At 35.7% G+C, this 14,275-nt stretch overlaps 2 protein-coding genes across 2 annotated transcripts; one reads left to right on the top strand and one right to left on the bottom strand.

Moving 5' to 3' along the window:
* Positions 1-132: 132 nt before the first annotated feature.
* rbp5 (retinol binding protein 1a, cellular) lies at positions 133-5,276 on the top strand. The gene is made up of 4 exons (XM_079895787.1): positions 133-581; positions 1,504-1,688; positions 1,862-1,963; positions 3,028-5,276. The coding sequence occupies exons 1-4, from the start codon at positions 506-508 to the stop codon at positions 3,079-3,081; spliced, it is 417 nt and encodes a 138-aa protein (XP_079751913.1). The 5' UTR covers positions 133-505; the 3' UTR covers positions 3,082-5,276.
* Positions 4,421-13,909, bottom strand: LOC307172999 (tumor necrosis factor receptor superfamily member 5). The gene is made up of 8 exons (XM_079895786.1): positions 13,480-13,909; positions 12,024-12,149; positions 11,778-11,933; positions 10,759-10,852; positions 9,703-9,788; positions 9,445-9,561; positions 6,557-6,658; positions 4,421-5,335 (listed from the first exon to the last, which is right to left on the bottom strand). Exons 1-8 carry the CDS (start codon positions 13,502-13,504, stop codon positions 5,166-5,168), a joined length of 876 nt encoding a protein of 291 aa, XP_079751912.1. The 5' UTR covers positions 13,505-13,909; the 3' UTR covers positions 4,421-5,165.
* Between the last annotated feature and the right edge of the window lie 366 nt (positions 13,910-14,275).

Raw genomic sequence — 14,275 nt, forward strand, 5'->3', positions numbered from 1 at the left:
GTTGGCATATTTTAAAGGGGTACGGTCATAATGAATCATTCTTTTAGTGTGTATTTTACAAAGTTACAATTTGATAAGCTCTGGAAATCCAGTCCACCTCCCCTTAATGCCTGCAAATCAATCCCCAAACCTAGAGAGGCTGGATTTGGCTATTTGTTCTGTTCAGAATGAGATGGTTTGGGAGGAGTCACCGCTGCTTTCGGGTTTACTTACAGAGGACGAACCTCAGATCGGTCATGGCTCATTGTGCAACGGAACATCACGGAAAAGATTCCCGGAAACACTGACCACGGATTCTGCTCGGTACACTTCGCGTGCTGTTAGTAGGAAACGGCGTCAATTTAACCAAATTAACTAGCGTACAATGCGATAGTGCTGCCTGGAGACACGGATAGAGATCCAGATAACCAGAAGGAAAAGTGAGCCAACAGCAGAGCCACAAATCACACAAAGTTTAGTTAGGTTCGATTCGATTCGATTCGAACGAAAGAAAGAAAAACTGAGAATGTCTAAACCTAATTATACTGGCATTTACCACATGGTTTCCCAGAATAATTTTGAAGAATATCTGGCGGCTTTGGGTAAGTTGCAACATTTTTTTTTATATATTTTTAATTTTCTCTTAATTTTTTTCTCTCAATTTTGCAATCTAAGAGCATATAAGTGAGCTGCTCTAATATTAAGAGTATATTCTTACTTGACGAACCACAGTGACTCGCTTTGATTGTAACTTGATGCTTGTTGACTGTGATGTAGGCTACCTCAAACCTTTGTGTGAACCTGATGGATGCACCTCCCTTTATTCTGGGTTAATGTGATGAAATACAGTCTAATCATCTTCTTTCCGTGGGGAAGACAGCCTAAACGAGATCACAGCATTTTAGTGTGTAGGCTACATTTATTTATTTTTCTTCAAAGTGAAGAAACATGCCTGACCCTGAACCGTTTATCAAATGTATCGTTTCTGACCTTGTAACTGGTCTCATCCTGCTGTTATGCACCTAAAAATGAAAAATTCCCTCATATTGTTGCAAAATCGTATGATTTTTTTTTTTTTTTTTCTGTGTAACGCAAAGTGAGAAATGTTCAATAACTTGCTTGCCACTTTTTCATGCATTTGCAATAATGGAGCTTTTGAGCTTCAAAAATAACAAGCAGCATAAAAGTATCATAAACATTATTCATACATCATATTCCAAGTCTTCTGAGTTCATGCAATAGTTTGTGTGACAAACAAACTGAAATGATTTTGTTTCTCACTGATAATCTTCTCCAGTGGCCGGCGGTAAACCACTGCAACCAGAAAAAATTAATCAGTTAGTTGAACTCAAAATCATTATGATTCCAAAACAAATCTTAAAAATTCACCTTTTGTGGTTCACTGAAGAAGAAAAAAATACAAATGGAATTTGTATATGGAATAAATTAAGGAAATAATGACAGAATTGTTCTTTTTTTTTAATCAAAATGCTTTTCATATAATCTTTCTTCTCTTCACATCAGATGTTAATTATGCATTAAGAAAAGTCGTCTGCATTCTGAAACCCAGCAAACATATTGAACATAATGTGAACACTGGCGAAATGAAGATAAAGACAGTCACCACCTTTAAGAACTTCGACATGGACTTCACTTTGGGACAGGAGTTCACTGAGGACCTGGGACCAGTCGATGGGAGAAAGTGCCAGGTCTGTGGGTTCTTTTTTTATTTGCACTCCTCATTTTTATATTATTGTCTTTCTAGTCAACCCATTTGTAATGTATTTGTGGGAAACCTGGGCCCGTTTTAAAAGGAACAACCACCAGACAAAGGAGTGTGGTATGTGTGGTGCTAATGGGTAATGCTCTCCATATGTTTCAGACCACAGTGAACTGGGACGGTGATAAATTGGTCTGCGTGCAGAGAGGAGAGAAAGAGGGCAGAGGCTGGACACACTGGTTAGAAGGAAACATCCTTCATTTGGTAAGCAAGTAGGGTTTGTGCTGGGCTTGGAGAAACTGCTTTACATATGCAGTGGATATGTTTCCAGTGTTTACTGGACTATATAAGGTTTTGATAAAACTGTATGAAAGGTTTTTAATTAACATAGAATTATAAGTGTGTGTGTAGCTTTTCTAGGTAAAAATTATCTTTATCTTTTTATAATTTCTAAGGCAGTTATAAAAAGTGTGAGAAAAGCGACAGGACACATGCAGGCCACAATGAAAAGGGTAGGTGAAAGAGGAGATGAAGAGGAGGGAATTAAATGAGACGAGTGACGGGGCTTTTGTGGGCTAGTTTAAAGAGACACTGCTCTTTTTGTGTTAAACTTTAGTTACACTATTGTTTAAAAGTTTGTGGTCAGTAGGATTTTTTTTTTAAAGAAATGAATGGTTTTATTCAGCAGGGACACATAGCATTGATCAAAAGTGACAGTAAATACATTTACAATGTTACAAAAGAGGTCTATGTCAGATAAAAGCTGTTCTTTTGTATTTTCTGTTTATCCTGAAAAATGGTTTCCACAAAAATATTAGGTAGCACAACTGTTTTGAATATTTATGATAATAAGAAATGTTTTTTAAGCACCAAATCAGCATATTAGAATGATTTCTGAGGGATCATGTGACATTGATGTTGAAAATTCAGCTTTGCCATCACAGGAATAGATGACATTTAGTCTATTAAAATACAGTTATTTTAAGTTAATTTTTATGGCATTTTTGAGAGAGACTTCTTTCAAAAAAATAAATCTTGCCTGGTTTCATTTAACAGATCTTTTCATTTAAAGAAATAGTACATTCATTTTAGGAATAGTTTCCATGGAGCAACCTGGTATTCAAGTCTTTACTCAGAAGCATAATGTTGATTGGACCTTCTCTGAATGTCTCCAGTTCTTGGGTTAATCCTGAACGAAGCTTTAATCACTGGGCTACTATGTATCTCTTTCAATGTCCTTCATCTTTTTTCCTCCTCTCTCTCTCTCTCTCTCTCTCTCTCTCTCTCTCTCTCTCTCTCTCTCTCTCTCTCTCTCTCTCTCTCTGCAGGAGATGAGGGCTCAGGGTGTCACTGCCAAGCAAGTCTTTAAGAAGGCTGAGTGAGAATGGAGAGAGAGAGGGAGAGAAAGAGAAATAAAGGGGCCATTTGCTGGGGGTTTTGAGCTCAGATTGTTCTTAGAGCTCAGGGCTCAGAAAGAGGCAGTATTGCCACAGTGATTTGTTCCTGATCCACAACAAATAGTTTAAATGAAAACTACAAACAAAGAAATTGGTTCCCTCTCTATGAATTGTTTCAGCTTTTAAAGCACAGTTTTTTCCTCACAGTTGCAATCAAACCAAAATGCGAAGATCAAATGAGATCATGGCAATAGCGCCCTGTTACCCTCTTTGAATGGTACTATAAAATATGGATCCAGGCTGGATTCGTGGCACCCTAAAATTAATATTTTATGCAGATGTTTACAGTAAGCAGAAGTAGTGATTAAATCAGCCAGTGATTTAGCTAGTCAAGTACAGCTTGAATTCTTGATTCCAAAATTATATTTAATGTCCGGTGTCCTGCTCCTGGATTGGCAAATGATTGGATAATATTGGAGTTAATAAATCTGTGTGATTGAAATTTTGATTAATTGCTGTAGTCAAACATTGTCTAAAAGTGCTGAAATTTGTATTGTCTGAAATTTTAGGTCATGTTATTGTATTTGTCCACTCTAGAATACAACCATTTATATTACTAAACAATTCTGTTTGTATGAATATATTTCTTATCAGAGCATTACTAATAGCAATCCTTCTTTGCGGTAATTATTTTCAGTTAACAGTAGTTATTTTGTAATAGGGTTGGCCAAAATAGTTTCATATTCAATAATTGTGTACAGGTTTGGCTATACTTGTGAGGGCCAATACAGTGAAATATCATGACAACCATTTAGTAAGAAAAACTGACTGGTCTTCACTAGTTAAAAAGGCTTTTAAATCACCCAAAACATGTTTTTATTTCAATCTAGTGTTTTGCAGGTTTCTGGTTTAGAGGTAGGGGTTAGGTTACGTAATAGAAAATATCATTGACCTGATATAAAATCAATGGAAGTCTATGCAATGTCTTCAATAATATAGTGAAACAAATGGGTGTGTTTATACACACACTTGTATTCAGCAAGGATGTAAAGACATTTATAATGTTAATTTCTTTTAAAATAAATGGTGTTATTTTGAATTTTCTAAGAATCCTGAAAAAAAGTTTCCACAAAAGTATTAAGCAGCACAACTGTTTTGAATATTGGTAAGAAATATTTCTTGGTGAACCAAATGAGCATATTAGAATGATTTCTAAGAGAATTATGTGTGAAGACTGGAGTAGGCCTAATGTTTTCTGAAAATTCAGCTTTGCCATCACACAAGAATATTTCACAGTATTACTGTTTATTTTTTCTCTATTTTTGATCAAATAAATGCAGCCTAGGTGAGCACTTATTAATTTCTTTCAAAAACCTTACCTTTTTTGAACGATATATCTTTCAACCAGCCAGTGACAAATTAAATGGCTTCCACCTTGCAGTTCCCTCATTTTGCCTCTAGGGTTCGACAAAAGACTTGGAAAAGGAGTTTGCTAAGAATGATTATTTCAATCACCAATAAAGGACAAGCTTGTTTTAGCGCTTATGTTTTGCTTTGTAGTGAAGTACGTGCTTTTGACCGACTGACAGGTTCGCCAGTGAGATTTAATTGTGAAAATACAATATATTTTTTACAGTCTATGGAAATAATAAAAAAATACTCGATCAACAGAAGTTTAAAAGAGCAAGCTTAAAGTCTATTGCGCCCTCTTCTGGTAAGACATGGTATGACACGTGTTAGTCTTCATCTCTTTGCTTTGTACATATTTGAATCCCACAAATACAAATACATTTTTATTAAACAACATTAACAAAAAAAAAAAAAAAAAAACCTGTTAACTAAAGACAATGTTAAGTTTTTCATTCATCTTGAATATTGTAGAATGTACAGTAGGCCTATTACCGGTAGGTGTATTTTTACTGTGAAAAATAAAATCTAGTTATTTACACACATTTTACCAGAACAGAAGTAAAGCTTCTACAGACAGATAAAACCACACTTTAGATTTTTGTTAACACACATTATTCTTCACTGTATATTTGTCAGGTTAATAATATGGAGTTAATGTGTCAAAGTTCATCGGTCCATTCAGACTCCTGTGGTTGCGACTGATAAAGGGATTGATGCAGGCTGTCTGTATATCCATTTGCGGCAGTTGATTGGCTGTATTTTTCTGACATCATCATTGACATCACTCCATCACACTGTATGCTACTGTCCATGTCTGTGTAATTGTCAGCTGAGGAAGAAAAAAAGAAAATTCTTGATAAGTGATTGGCTCATCTCAATGAACTTCTAAGTATTTTAAACTCCCTTTACATGCTTATTCAGATATTCTTTAACCAGAGTGGTCTGTCTTAGCATTTCTGTTTCAACAGCGTTAAATGACGATAATTTCTGAAGGATCATGTGACTAACAATAAATGTCCAATAAATGTAACTAACATGTGAAAAATGTCCAGATCAGGTGTAATCAGTTTCCCGTAAATTCGCCTTATGAGATCAGACCAGAAAAGCTGCTTACTGTACAAACCGGAAACTCTGTACCTGTTGTCACAATATGACTGGTTTTTAAACAGGATGCGATTCAGGCCCCATGTTTAGCAGAGACATCAAATACTTTATCGCCCGCACCAAATTAACGAAGGAGGAATGTGTAGGAGTCGTGGGAGGCCAAAACAGCAAAACCCTACTAGATTATTTGACATGCAGTGAAAGACAACGTCTATGTGGTTTTATATCCTCCCGTCTATGAGTTGATAAGATCAGACGAGTTCAAAGGAAACTGCAAATCGTTTTATACAGTGACGCAAAGCCATATCTGAAGTCATCACAAATTTGGTATTGCTCATTTCGAAACTCTCCTGAATGTATTCATACTGTAGGAATGTTCGGTAAGATTCTAGAATGCTCTGTGAGACTGTAACAGCTTTAGAAAATTAGAGGTACTGGGTTGATGGTGTTAAATATATACAAATGCATTCAAAAGCATTCGGTCTTCTCATTTGTGATTAAATTCATTATTTTGTACAAATACATTTCAAATTTCAATAAAAAATTGTTGGAGTCAGCATTGGATTCAGATAAATGAAAATACAGAAGTAGAATAATCTGCTTTTCTAAATATTTGTTGCCTGCTTTACAGCTCGGATTTCATAATGTCAATGACTAAAGATAATATGTATACTGTCTTTAACCTTTTCAGGACTTTTCTACATTTCTTTTTGTAGAAAAAACTTTTCTACAAAAATTAGTTTGAGATAAAACAATAGATCTTCCTGTTCCTGTCCAAAAGACCCCTGATGTAAATAAATATTTTACAGAGAGGTGTGTATGAACAAATAATGGAATATATTTAGTGTATATGTGCAAGGAGGAACAATGCCTTTTTTTTTCTTTTTTTTTTTTTGCACGTGTGTGATTTATCAGAGGGAAATTCGAGGAAAACAATGAGTTTTACCTTTATGTTTGTCACATTCTACACATCTCTCCATGTCAAAGTCTGCAGGGTATTTCAGGATGTCTGGAGGAAGCACTGGCGAGTTGGGGCTTAAAGAAATCTCTGAGAACACACATGCACAACATATAAAATATATAAAATTACATTTCCTTCACATTTAACATGTATTGTTGATGTTTGGATTTGCAGTTTCATTTACAGTATTCTGTATTTTACTTACAGCAACAATCGTCAGATGTGTCTGGTGTTTTTAAGAGACACTGTTGTGCAGTTTACACCACATTGATACAAGTCTGTGAGCATGTATGTAGAACTGATAGGATGTGGCTTACCAGCATCAGTTTAATCATAGGCATCTTGTGCACTAAGCTGAAAGCATTTGACATCACACAGCAGAAGCGTGCATGAATGTTTTGACTGTACATTCACCCTGATGTTGAAAATCAGTGACTGCAGCAGATGTACTTAGCTTATTGTACTTTTCAGAGCAAGTTTATCCATCCCTCAATGACTGGCAAAGCATTATGCATTGCCTGTGTAGGTATCCATCAAGCATTAGAGACAGGGCTTGGGTTTTCCTATCAATCAAATCTGCTGTTACTGCTACTGTAAATTACCCTTTTTATGTATGTCAATGCAAAATTCTGCTTGCCTATCAAGGACAATTCAACCTAGATATACAACCTACAGATCTGATATGAAGTCAAGACTTTTTTGACCACTCAGTAGAAATGCTTATCTCTGAACACGCTACACAGTCTTATATCTACTAGATGGGAGGAAAAATGATTTGTCAATGCTTTTGGGTTCTATTTATTGTTTAATATTAAATAAATAAATGCAATTATACACACACACACACACACACACACACACACACACACACATATATATATATATATATATATATATATATATATATATATATATACACATCAACCCAGTCTATTCTGTAAAGTTAGTGATACGCAGAGTCTGAATTTATTGCTCATTAATCTGACAATAAAATACTTTTTTCTGGCTACGCTATATATATATATATATATATATATATATATATATATATATATATATATATATATGATTTATATGTAGGCTATGTATAATATGTACAATTGCATTTCCGTAGATATGAGACTGTGGCATGTTCAGAGACAAGCATTTCTGCTGAGTGGTCAAAAAAGTCAAGCTAACTTCATATCAGATCTGTATATTGTCCTTAGATTTGTTCTTTCACTCTTTCATATGCTGATGATTCCTGGCTTTATTCTAATGATGAAGCGCGTGCACATCTGCTAATTAGAAAGCAAGGGCATTCCGGCATAACTTCACCTCTCTTGCATTTTCGCGCGCTCTCTCGCTGTCTAAATATGTGCTGTCAAAACTGATTGTAAATCGTGAACATTAAAGCTGCAATAGGTGATCTGGGAAATGCTAACTTTAGCCTGCTAATGCTAGCATTGAAAGCATACGATCCCACCCTCCCTGAAAATCGCCGCCCAGTCACGCCTCCTCCAAACCACATGAACGCGCACAGACAAGAAGCGAACACGACCGTGCAGTGTTGCCAACTTAGCACCTTTGTCGCTATTTTTAGCGACTTTTCAGACCCCTTTAGCGAAATTTTTTCAAAAAAGCGACTATAGCGACAAATCTAGCTACTTTCTGGATAAACTTCAGTAACCTCCAAATGTTGTCAGCACAGTCCTGCGAGCGCGAGGTTTGCATTCTCCTTGCCGTCACACCTCTCTCTGCGTCTACCCTGTTCAGTTAATGGCTGAGAGAGGAGCAGCAGCACGGCATCTACAGACCTGAAACAGCAGTGTTGTTTCCACGGACTTATCTTTTGTTTTTATATTTCAAGAATGTAGTTTGACCATTTTATTTTATTACTTGTGCTTATCACTTGTAATACTCACTATCACAGTGCTTTAGTTCACCCAGTTCCCGAACTCTCTCAATTCAGATAATTTTACACATATAAAAAATAGTCATTCAAGCTCTACTCGTTCTGACAAAAAAAAAAAAAGTAAATGAGAACAGCTTTATTGGACATTCGGTTATATTATATTATATTATATTATATTAAAATACAGTATGTGAGCATGATTTTAATGAGAAAAAACATTAGGCAGGCAGAACGCAAGTACGCCGCGATGACGTCATGAATATGCTAATTGACGTATGACGTCATCTAGCGACATTTAGCGACTTTTAGGGGAGGCGTTTGCTACTTTCCTATGAAAATAGTTGGCAACACTGCGACCGTGACCAGAGACAACGTGAATCATGTGTCATTCAGCGGTGAGAAAACTTTACAGTAGGGTACAGTGAGGGGAGAAACAGAAGAAGCGCTTGCTTCCATACATACGTAACGTTATGATTGTGAAATTATTCCAGTTGAGATTCAGAAGTTGAAGTATTTCAGCTTTATTTGCGATTTCAGGACATGTTGGCAACACAGTCGAATCTCACTGAATTATCTGCATAGGGCAAAGTCAGCGGTACATAGAACTGTACTGTCAAACCTGAAATGTAGATACTATCCACTTGTCGGTTCAGAAGGCAAGTTAGGTAATTTGCCTGCCATTCTCGCTCTGTCTGCACAGTGTCTGACAGTGTGTACCATAGACTGTAAAAAAATACGTGTGTACGTGAAACGCGCTGATGACGTATGATGTCTGCGTGAACAGGCTGCGCAGTGGTATGCAAACACACGTTAGCTGAGATGGTATTCATTTCGGACCGAATGTAATGATTGAACGAACATTTTATTTGCTAAAATGTTATTTTCTAACATTTTTTTGCACCTTTAACGTGATCCTATTCACAAATTAACAAATCTTCGACTTCACAATAAGAGAGCTAATAGGCTATGTTACACTTACCTGATCTTTTTGACTGATGTTTGTTTCTCCAATACATAATAAACAGGACCAGAAGTACAATTAAGACAGTAACAATGATCCCTGCCCACAGGCTAGCAGGTAACACCCAAGAACAAGCTGAAATAAAGAATAAAACAGTGACCTAAGAGGCACATGTCAACTCTTTTTAAATGAATAAATTAATTGATTTGATTGATTATGGAAAATACATTGAACATGGTGACATTTCCTATAAAGGTAGCCTATAGAGAGACTTACATGTAGTACATGTTTTAAAAGATCCACACTCAGCATCTGATTTGCTGGTCCCAAGAACCGCTGTATGTCGACCTAAATCATCACAACTATAAAATGACAGAGGATGTAATTGATTTCAGATGGGAAATTTTATAAAAGTTTATATACTTCTAAAGTTTATATAGCCTAGCTACTGAGCTCAGGAAAATAATTATGTATAAGTGTAATGATATATTTTTGAATTGCGGGTAGGCCTACTTTGTGTATGTGTAGAAAAAAGGGAAAGAAATATTTGTGTGTATATGTCAAAGAGAGGTTGAGAAAGGAAGCGATACCTACCCACCGTCCTACACAGTGTACGTCTATACTTTCTTTTTTTTTTAAATGGAAGCGGTTTTATTTTGTGTAGGAGAGTTACACTAGACACGTTTACGTAAAACCAGTCATGGTAAATTACATACAGTAAAAGCTATGTATTCCCCCTCTGACTTTTCTATATCAGATGGAGGTGGAATAGAAAGGAGCATTATAGGTGAAAAATGAAAATATATACATGTAGAGAAAAACTGGCAACTTAGTGAACTTAACATGAACTAACAATGAACAACAGCATTTATCAATCTTACTTTATGTTAATCTCAACATTTACTAATACGTCTTTAAGATCTAAAGTTGTATCTGTTAACATTAGTTAATGCACCGTGAACTAGTTTATGTTAGTTAATGCATTACGTAGAGTTAACGAATGAGACCTTATTGTAACGTGTTACTAAATAATAGCAGAAGACAAGACATCTTTGGTTGTATAACTTGGGTATAATCATTAATGTGAGTCAGAAGCTTCTGATTCCAGCAATAGTTTCACAAGAGATCATTTCAATTTAAAAGTATTGTAGTCATGTAGTCATACTGTCATGTGTGTGGGGGGATTTTTTGAATTTATGAGAAGTGTTGTGTTTCTCTGTCAGTCTGCTCTAAATGTGTAAATTTGAGTCTCACTATTAAATCATGTGAGGAAAAATTAGTTTGCTAATTAAATTTTTTTTTTATAAACTGCAGCTTATAACTGACTCTCACCTTGTATGATTTTTGCAGCTGGAAACGTAGTCTTCCACATCACTGTAGGTTCCCTTTAGACAGGGACTGCACACAGTGTCACTCTGGAACGTGTCTGCAACACAACTTCAGTTATTCGACATCCCTCCTGCCACATGTTCCAGTCCGAACACTCTATGTGGCTCAAACCATTGCAGATCTTCCGACAGGTATAGCCACAAAACACATGCTTTAATGCAAACTCAACTGATTCCTTTTTTGACCTGTATATGAGTCATTGTGGATATTGTGGCAAAGCGTAGTATTATTTTCACACAGTTCATGATTGGTTTAATTCAGGTTTAGTTTCCCTTCTCAGAGTCTTTGAACCTTTCAGAGTCATCACACTGAAGAGGACATTAACTTAGGAAGAAATATTGAAGGATATATAGATGGATTTAAGCAAGTGCATGGCTAACAAGCCACTAAATAAGGGCTACAGCTACTATAAGGATGATTTTAGGTACTTGATGAAATGGACAATTGTATTCCTTATTGTAGCAACTGTCAGATTTTTAAAAGCGCACAGTGAGTTATTTCAAAAGTCACATTTGTAGCATGACTGCAAAATTTATGTAATTAACGTGAGAGTTTAGTAATGTCAAACACAGATTATATTTCACAATTGTAAAAATCCATTGGAAATTCCAGAGGGACCCCTGACAAATTTGCCTTTTGGATTGGTCTACAAATTGACATCATATATATATATATATATATATATATATATGTGTGTGTGTGTGTGTGTGTGTTCATAATGTGTCTGTTCATGTGTGTGTCTTGTAACATTATTTGACTTCATTGACAGATACAAAACATAGTGTCAACTCAATATAGAAAATATTTTTACACATATTTCTAAGTTTTATTTTTCACAAAAAATTAGATGTCTTTACATTTTAATAATATAAAGAAATCGATTTATTTTGTTATATTCGGAGGTCTGTTGCATCAAAAATTTTGAAAAGCCCTGCATCACATAAGCAAAGGTAGATACTTACACCGACTGGTGACCCCTTTTCCCGGAGGACACTTGGAGACAATGTTGCAGTGATCACAGTGGGAACCGCTCCTCTGTGTACAGTAGTATCCCGGCTTACACTTGCACTCCGTGTTTTTGTCTGGCTCACACTCCTTTACCATCTCCAAGTTACTGTCTGTCACACACATACAAAAAACATTACTCCCTGAAAAAGACATGTAGCATTATTTGTTCGGAAAAAAAGAGTAAAGGAATGTGAAATTACTGCTGGTGCACTCCCTGCAGACTCGACACTCCTTCATGTTATTTTCCTGATCAGTAAATGTATGACGTGGGCAGGTTACACACACTGGATTTGATGTGGCATTACATTTGGTATCCAAATATTTCCCTGAAAAAGAAAGAGCGCTCGGTTTTTGCACAATACTCCACAATCACAAGAGAAGTCTATCATTTATAAACGACGTATTTAAAAGCCAATAATGCAGTAATTTGTTGCTTGCATATGACCTGAAAAGACCTAAACAAAACAAAAAATTCAACCCAGTACCATATTAGTGACTCTAAAATGTATTTGGAAAATGTCTCTGTTTTTTTCAAGTCAATGGGGTTCAAAACAATAATATTGGACCCCTTCGACTTTCGATGACTAAAACACAATGAAACATTCTTCAAAATATCTTCTGTTTTCTGTAGAAGGAAGAATGTCATACTTGGGACAAAACAGGCTAAGTAATGACAGAATATTACTTTAGCATTTTACATTATATAGATTTCATTTCAGTTGATAAAAGAAAAGAAAACTAAGCAGAATATGAAATCAAATGATGCTAGAGTCTTTCTCTCACACACACACACACACACACACACACACACACACACACACACACACACACACACACACACACACACACACACACACACACACAAAATCACTTTTGCAATTATCACCAAAGGTTGAAGTCCAAATGAAGTCTGTTCTCCTCAAGTTCAGAGGTTATCACATTAATTATGAACATCATGCACCATGTTTTGTAAAAAAAAATACTTTTTGGCTTTGTTTTGAATTATATATAATTTTATAATTGAAAAAATAAGCTTATTATTGTGAAATTACTTGATTGCTTGTGCTATCTTTCTTTCAATTAAATGCTGTTTTGTTATATAATGTGGTGCATACATATTTTTACTCCATCTAATATATCATTATTTCAAATGAATACAGAATATCCTGTGTTATGTTAATGCATGAATTCCGGGAACCATCAAAAGCTCTCTTGTTAGTAGGGTTACAGTACAGGATGTCCTGCATACACTGTAGTGGGCTGATTTCACCTTGATGAAAACAATATGATGAGTAAAAATAATACCCCCGTGCCTTACAGTCAATTGTATGGGAAGTTATGCCACTAAATTAGCATAGAACTCAAAATGAAATGAAAATAAATTTACTTTAATAATCTTGTCGCTGTAAAACATCGCAGTAAAGAAAAGACCAGTCATGATCTTTTCCACATATTGTTTGGTGAACTGCTTGCTTAAAGTTTAAAAAAACTACCAACTATAAGTGATACAATGATTATAGATTTCAATATTAAAAACAGCATTCCAAGTAGGCTACATTATATAGGCTATCAAAAACGATTTTAATAGAAATGGATAAAAACTCAAGCTCTTTTTAAATCAAAGTAATTTGTACAATAAGGATATGAAAATCTCACCTTTCGGACATTTCAGTTCTCCCATCTTGGCTACTTTCACTGTTGTCTCGGTTTGGTCCTTTCAGTGTGAATAGTTCTGTGCAGTCTTAATGAAGTCTGTCTACTAAACAATGAAAATGTGAAGTGATTCTAAAAATACTGATTCTTCTTTTTGCGTTACCAAGGAATTGATGATTATTCGGTCATGCTGACAATTGCGTCAGTTATCTTCTCTTTTCTCTTCTGTCTGTCTGTCGCACGCACTTTTTGTGCGGTGTCTCCGTTCATCGGCTGCAGGCAGAGGAATTATTTTTTTCTCAATTTCCTTTGTGGCTCTTTTTCACGTCACCAACACTTAACCCCCTCTGTTACTCTTTTTTTTTTCTGCCCAGTTCACTGGAAAGCCCCACTACCTCTGTCAACCCCTCTGCACTTGTGCTTGCATTATCTCGCCTTCCTTCCTGTTCACACAGCATTAAACCCCGAGACAGAGAATGTCAACACTGCAACAAGACCTTCATTTAGTGTCTGATTTAACAGCAGTCAAGGACATCCAAACTAAAACATCATGAGTGCTTTAAATAATATCAGGCATGATTAAGCTGTCAAAAGTTTGAGATAAGTTTCTACTTAACTAGGATTTACACCAACTGGAGGGGGAAAAAATTGAAGGGACAAAGGGTGGATTTTTTTTTATTTGCAAAAATAGATTTGAATGTATCTGTTGTTATCTGCTCTGAATCACACATTTGTGTGATCTAAATGTCAGAAAAAAATGAGGTCTGACATGAAAACCCACAGACACTTTTTGTGGAAG

Source organism: Squalius cephalus (assembly GCF_949319135.1).
Source record: "Squalius cephalus genome assembly, chromosome: 15".
Lineage (NCBI taxonomy): Eukaryota > Metazoa > Chordata > Actinopteri > Cypriniformes > Leuciscidae > Squalius > Squalius cephalus.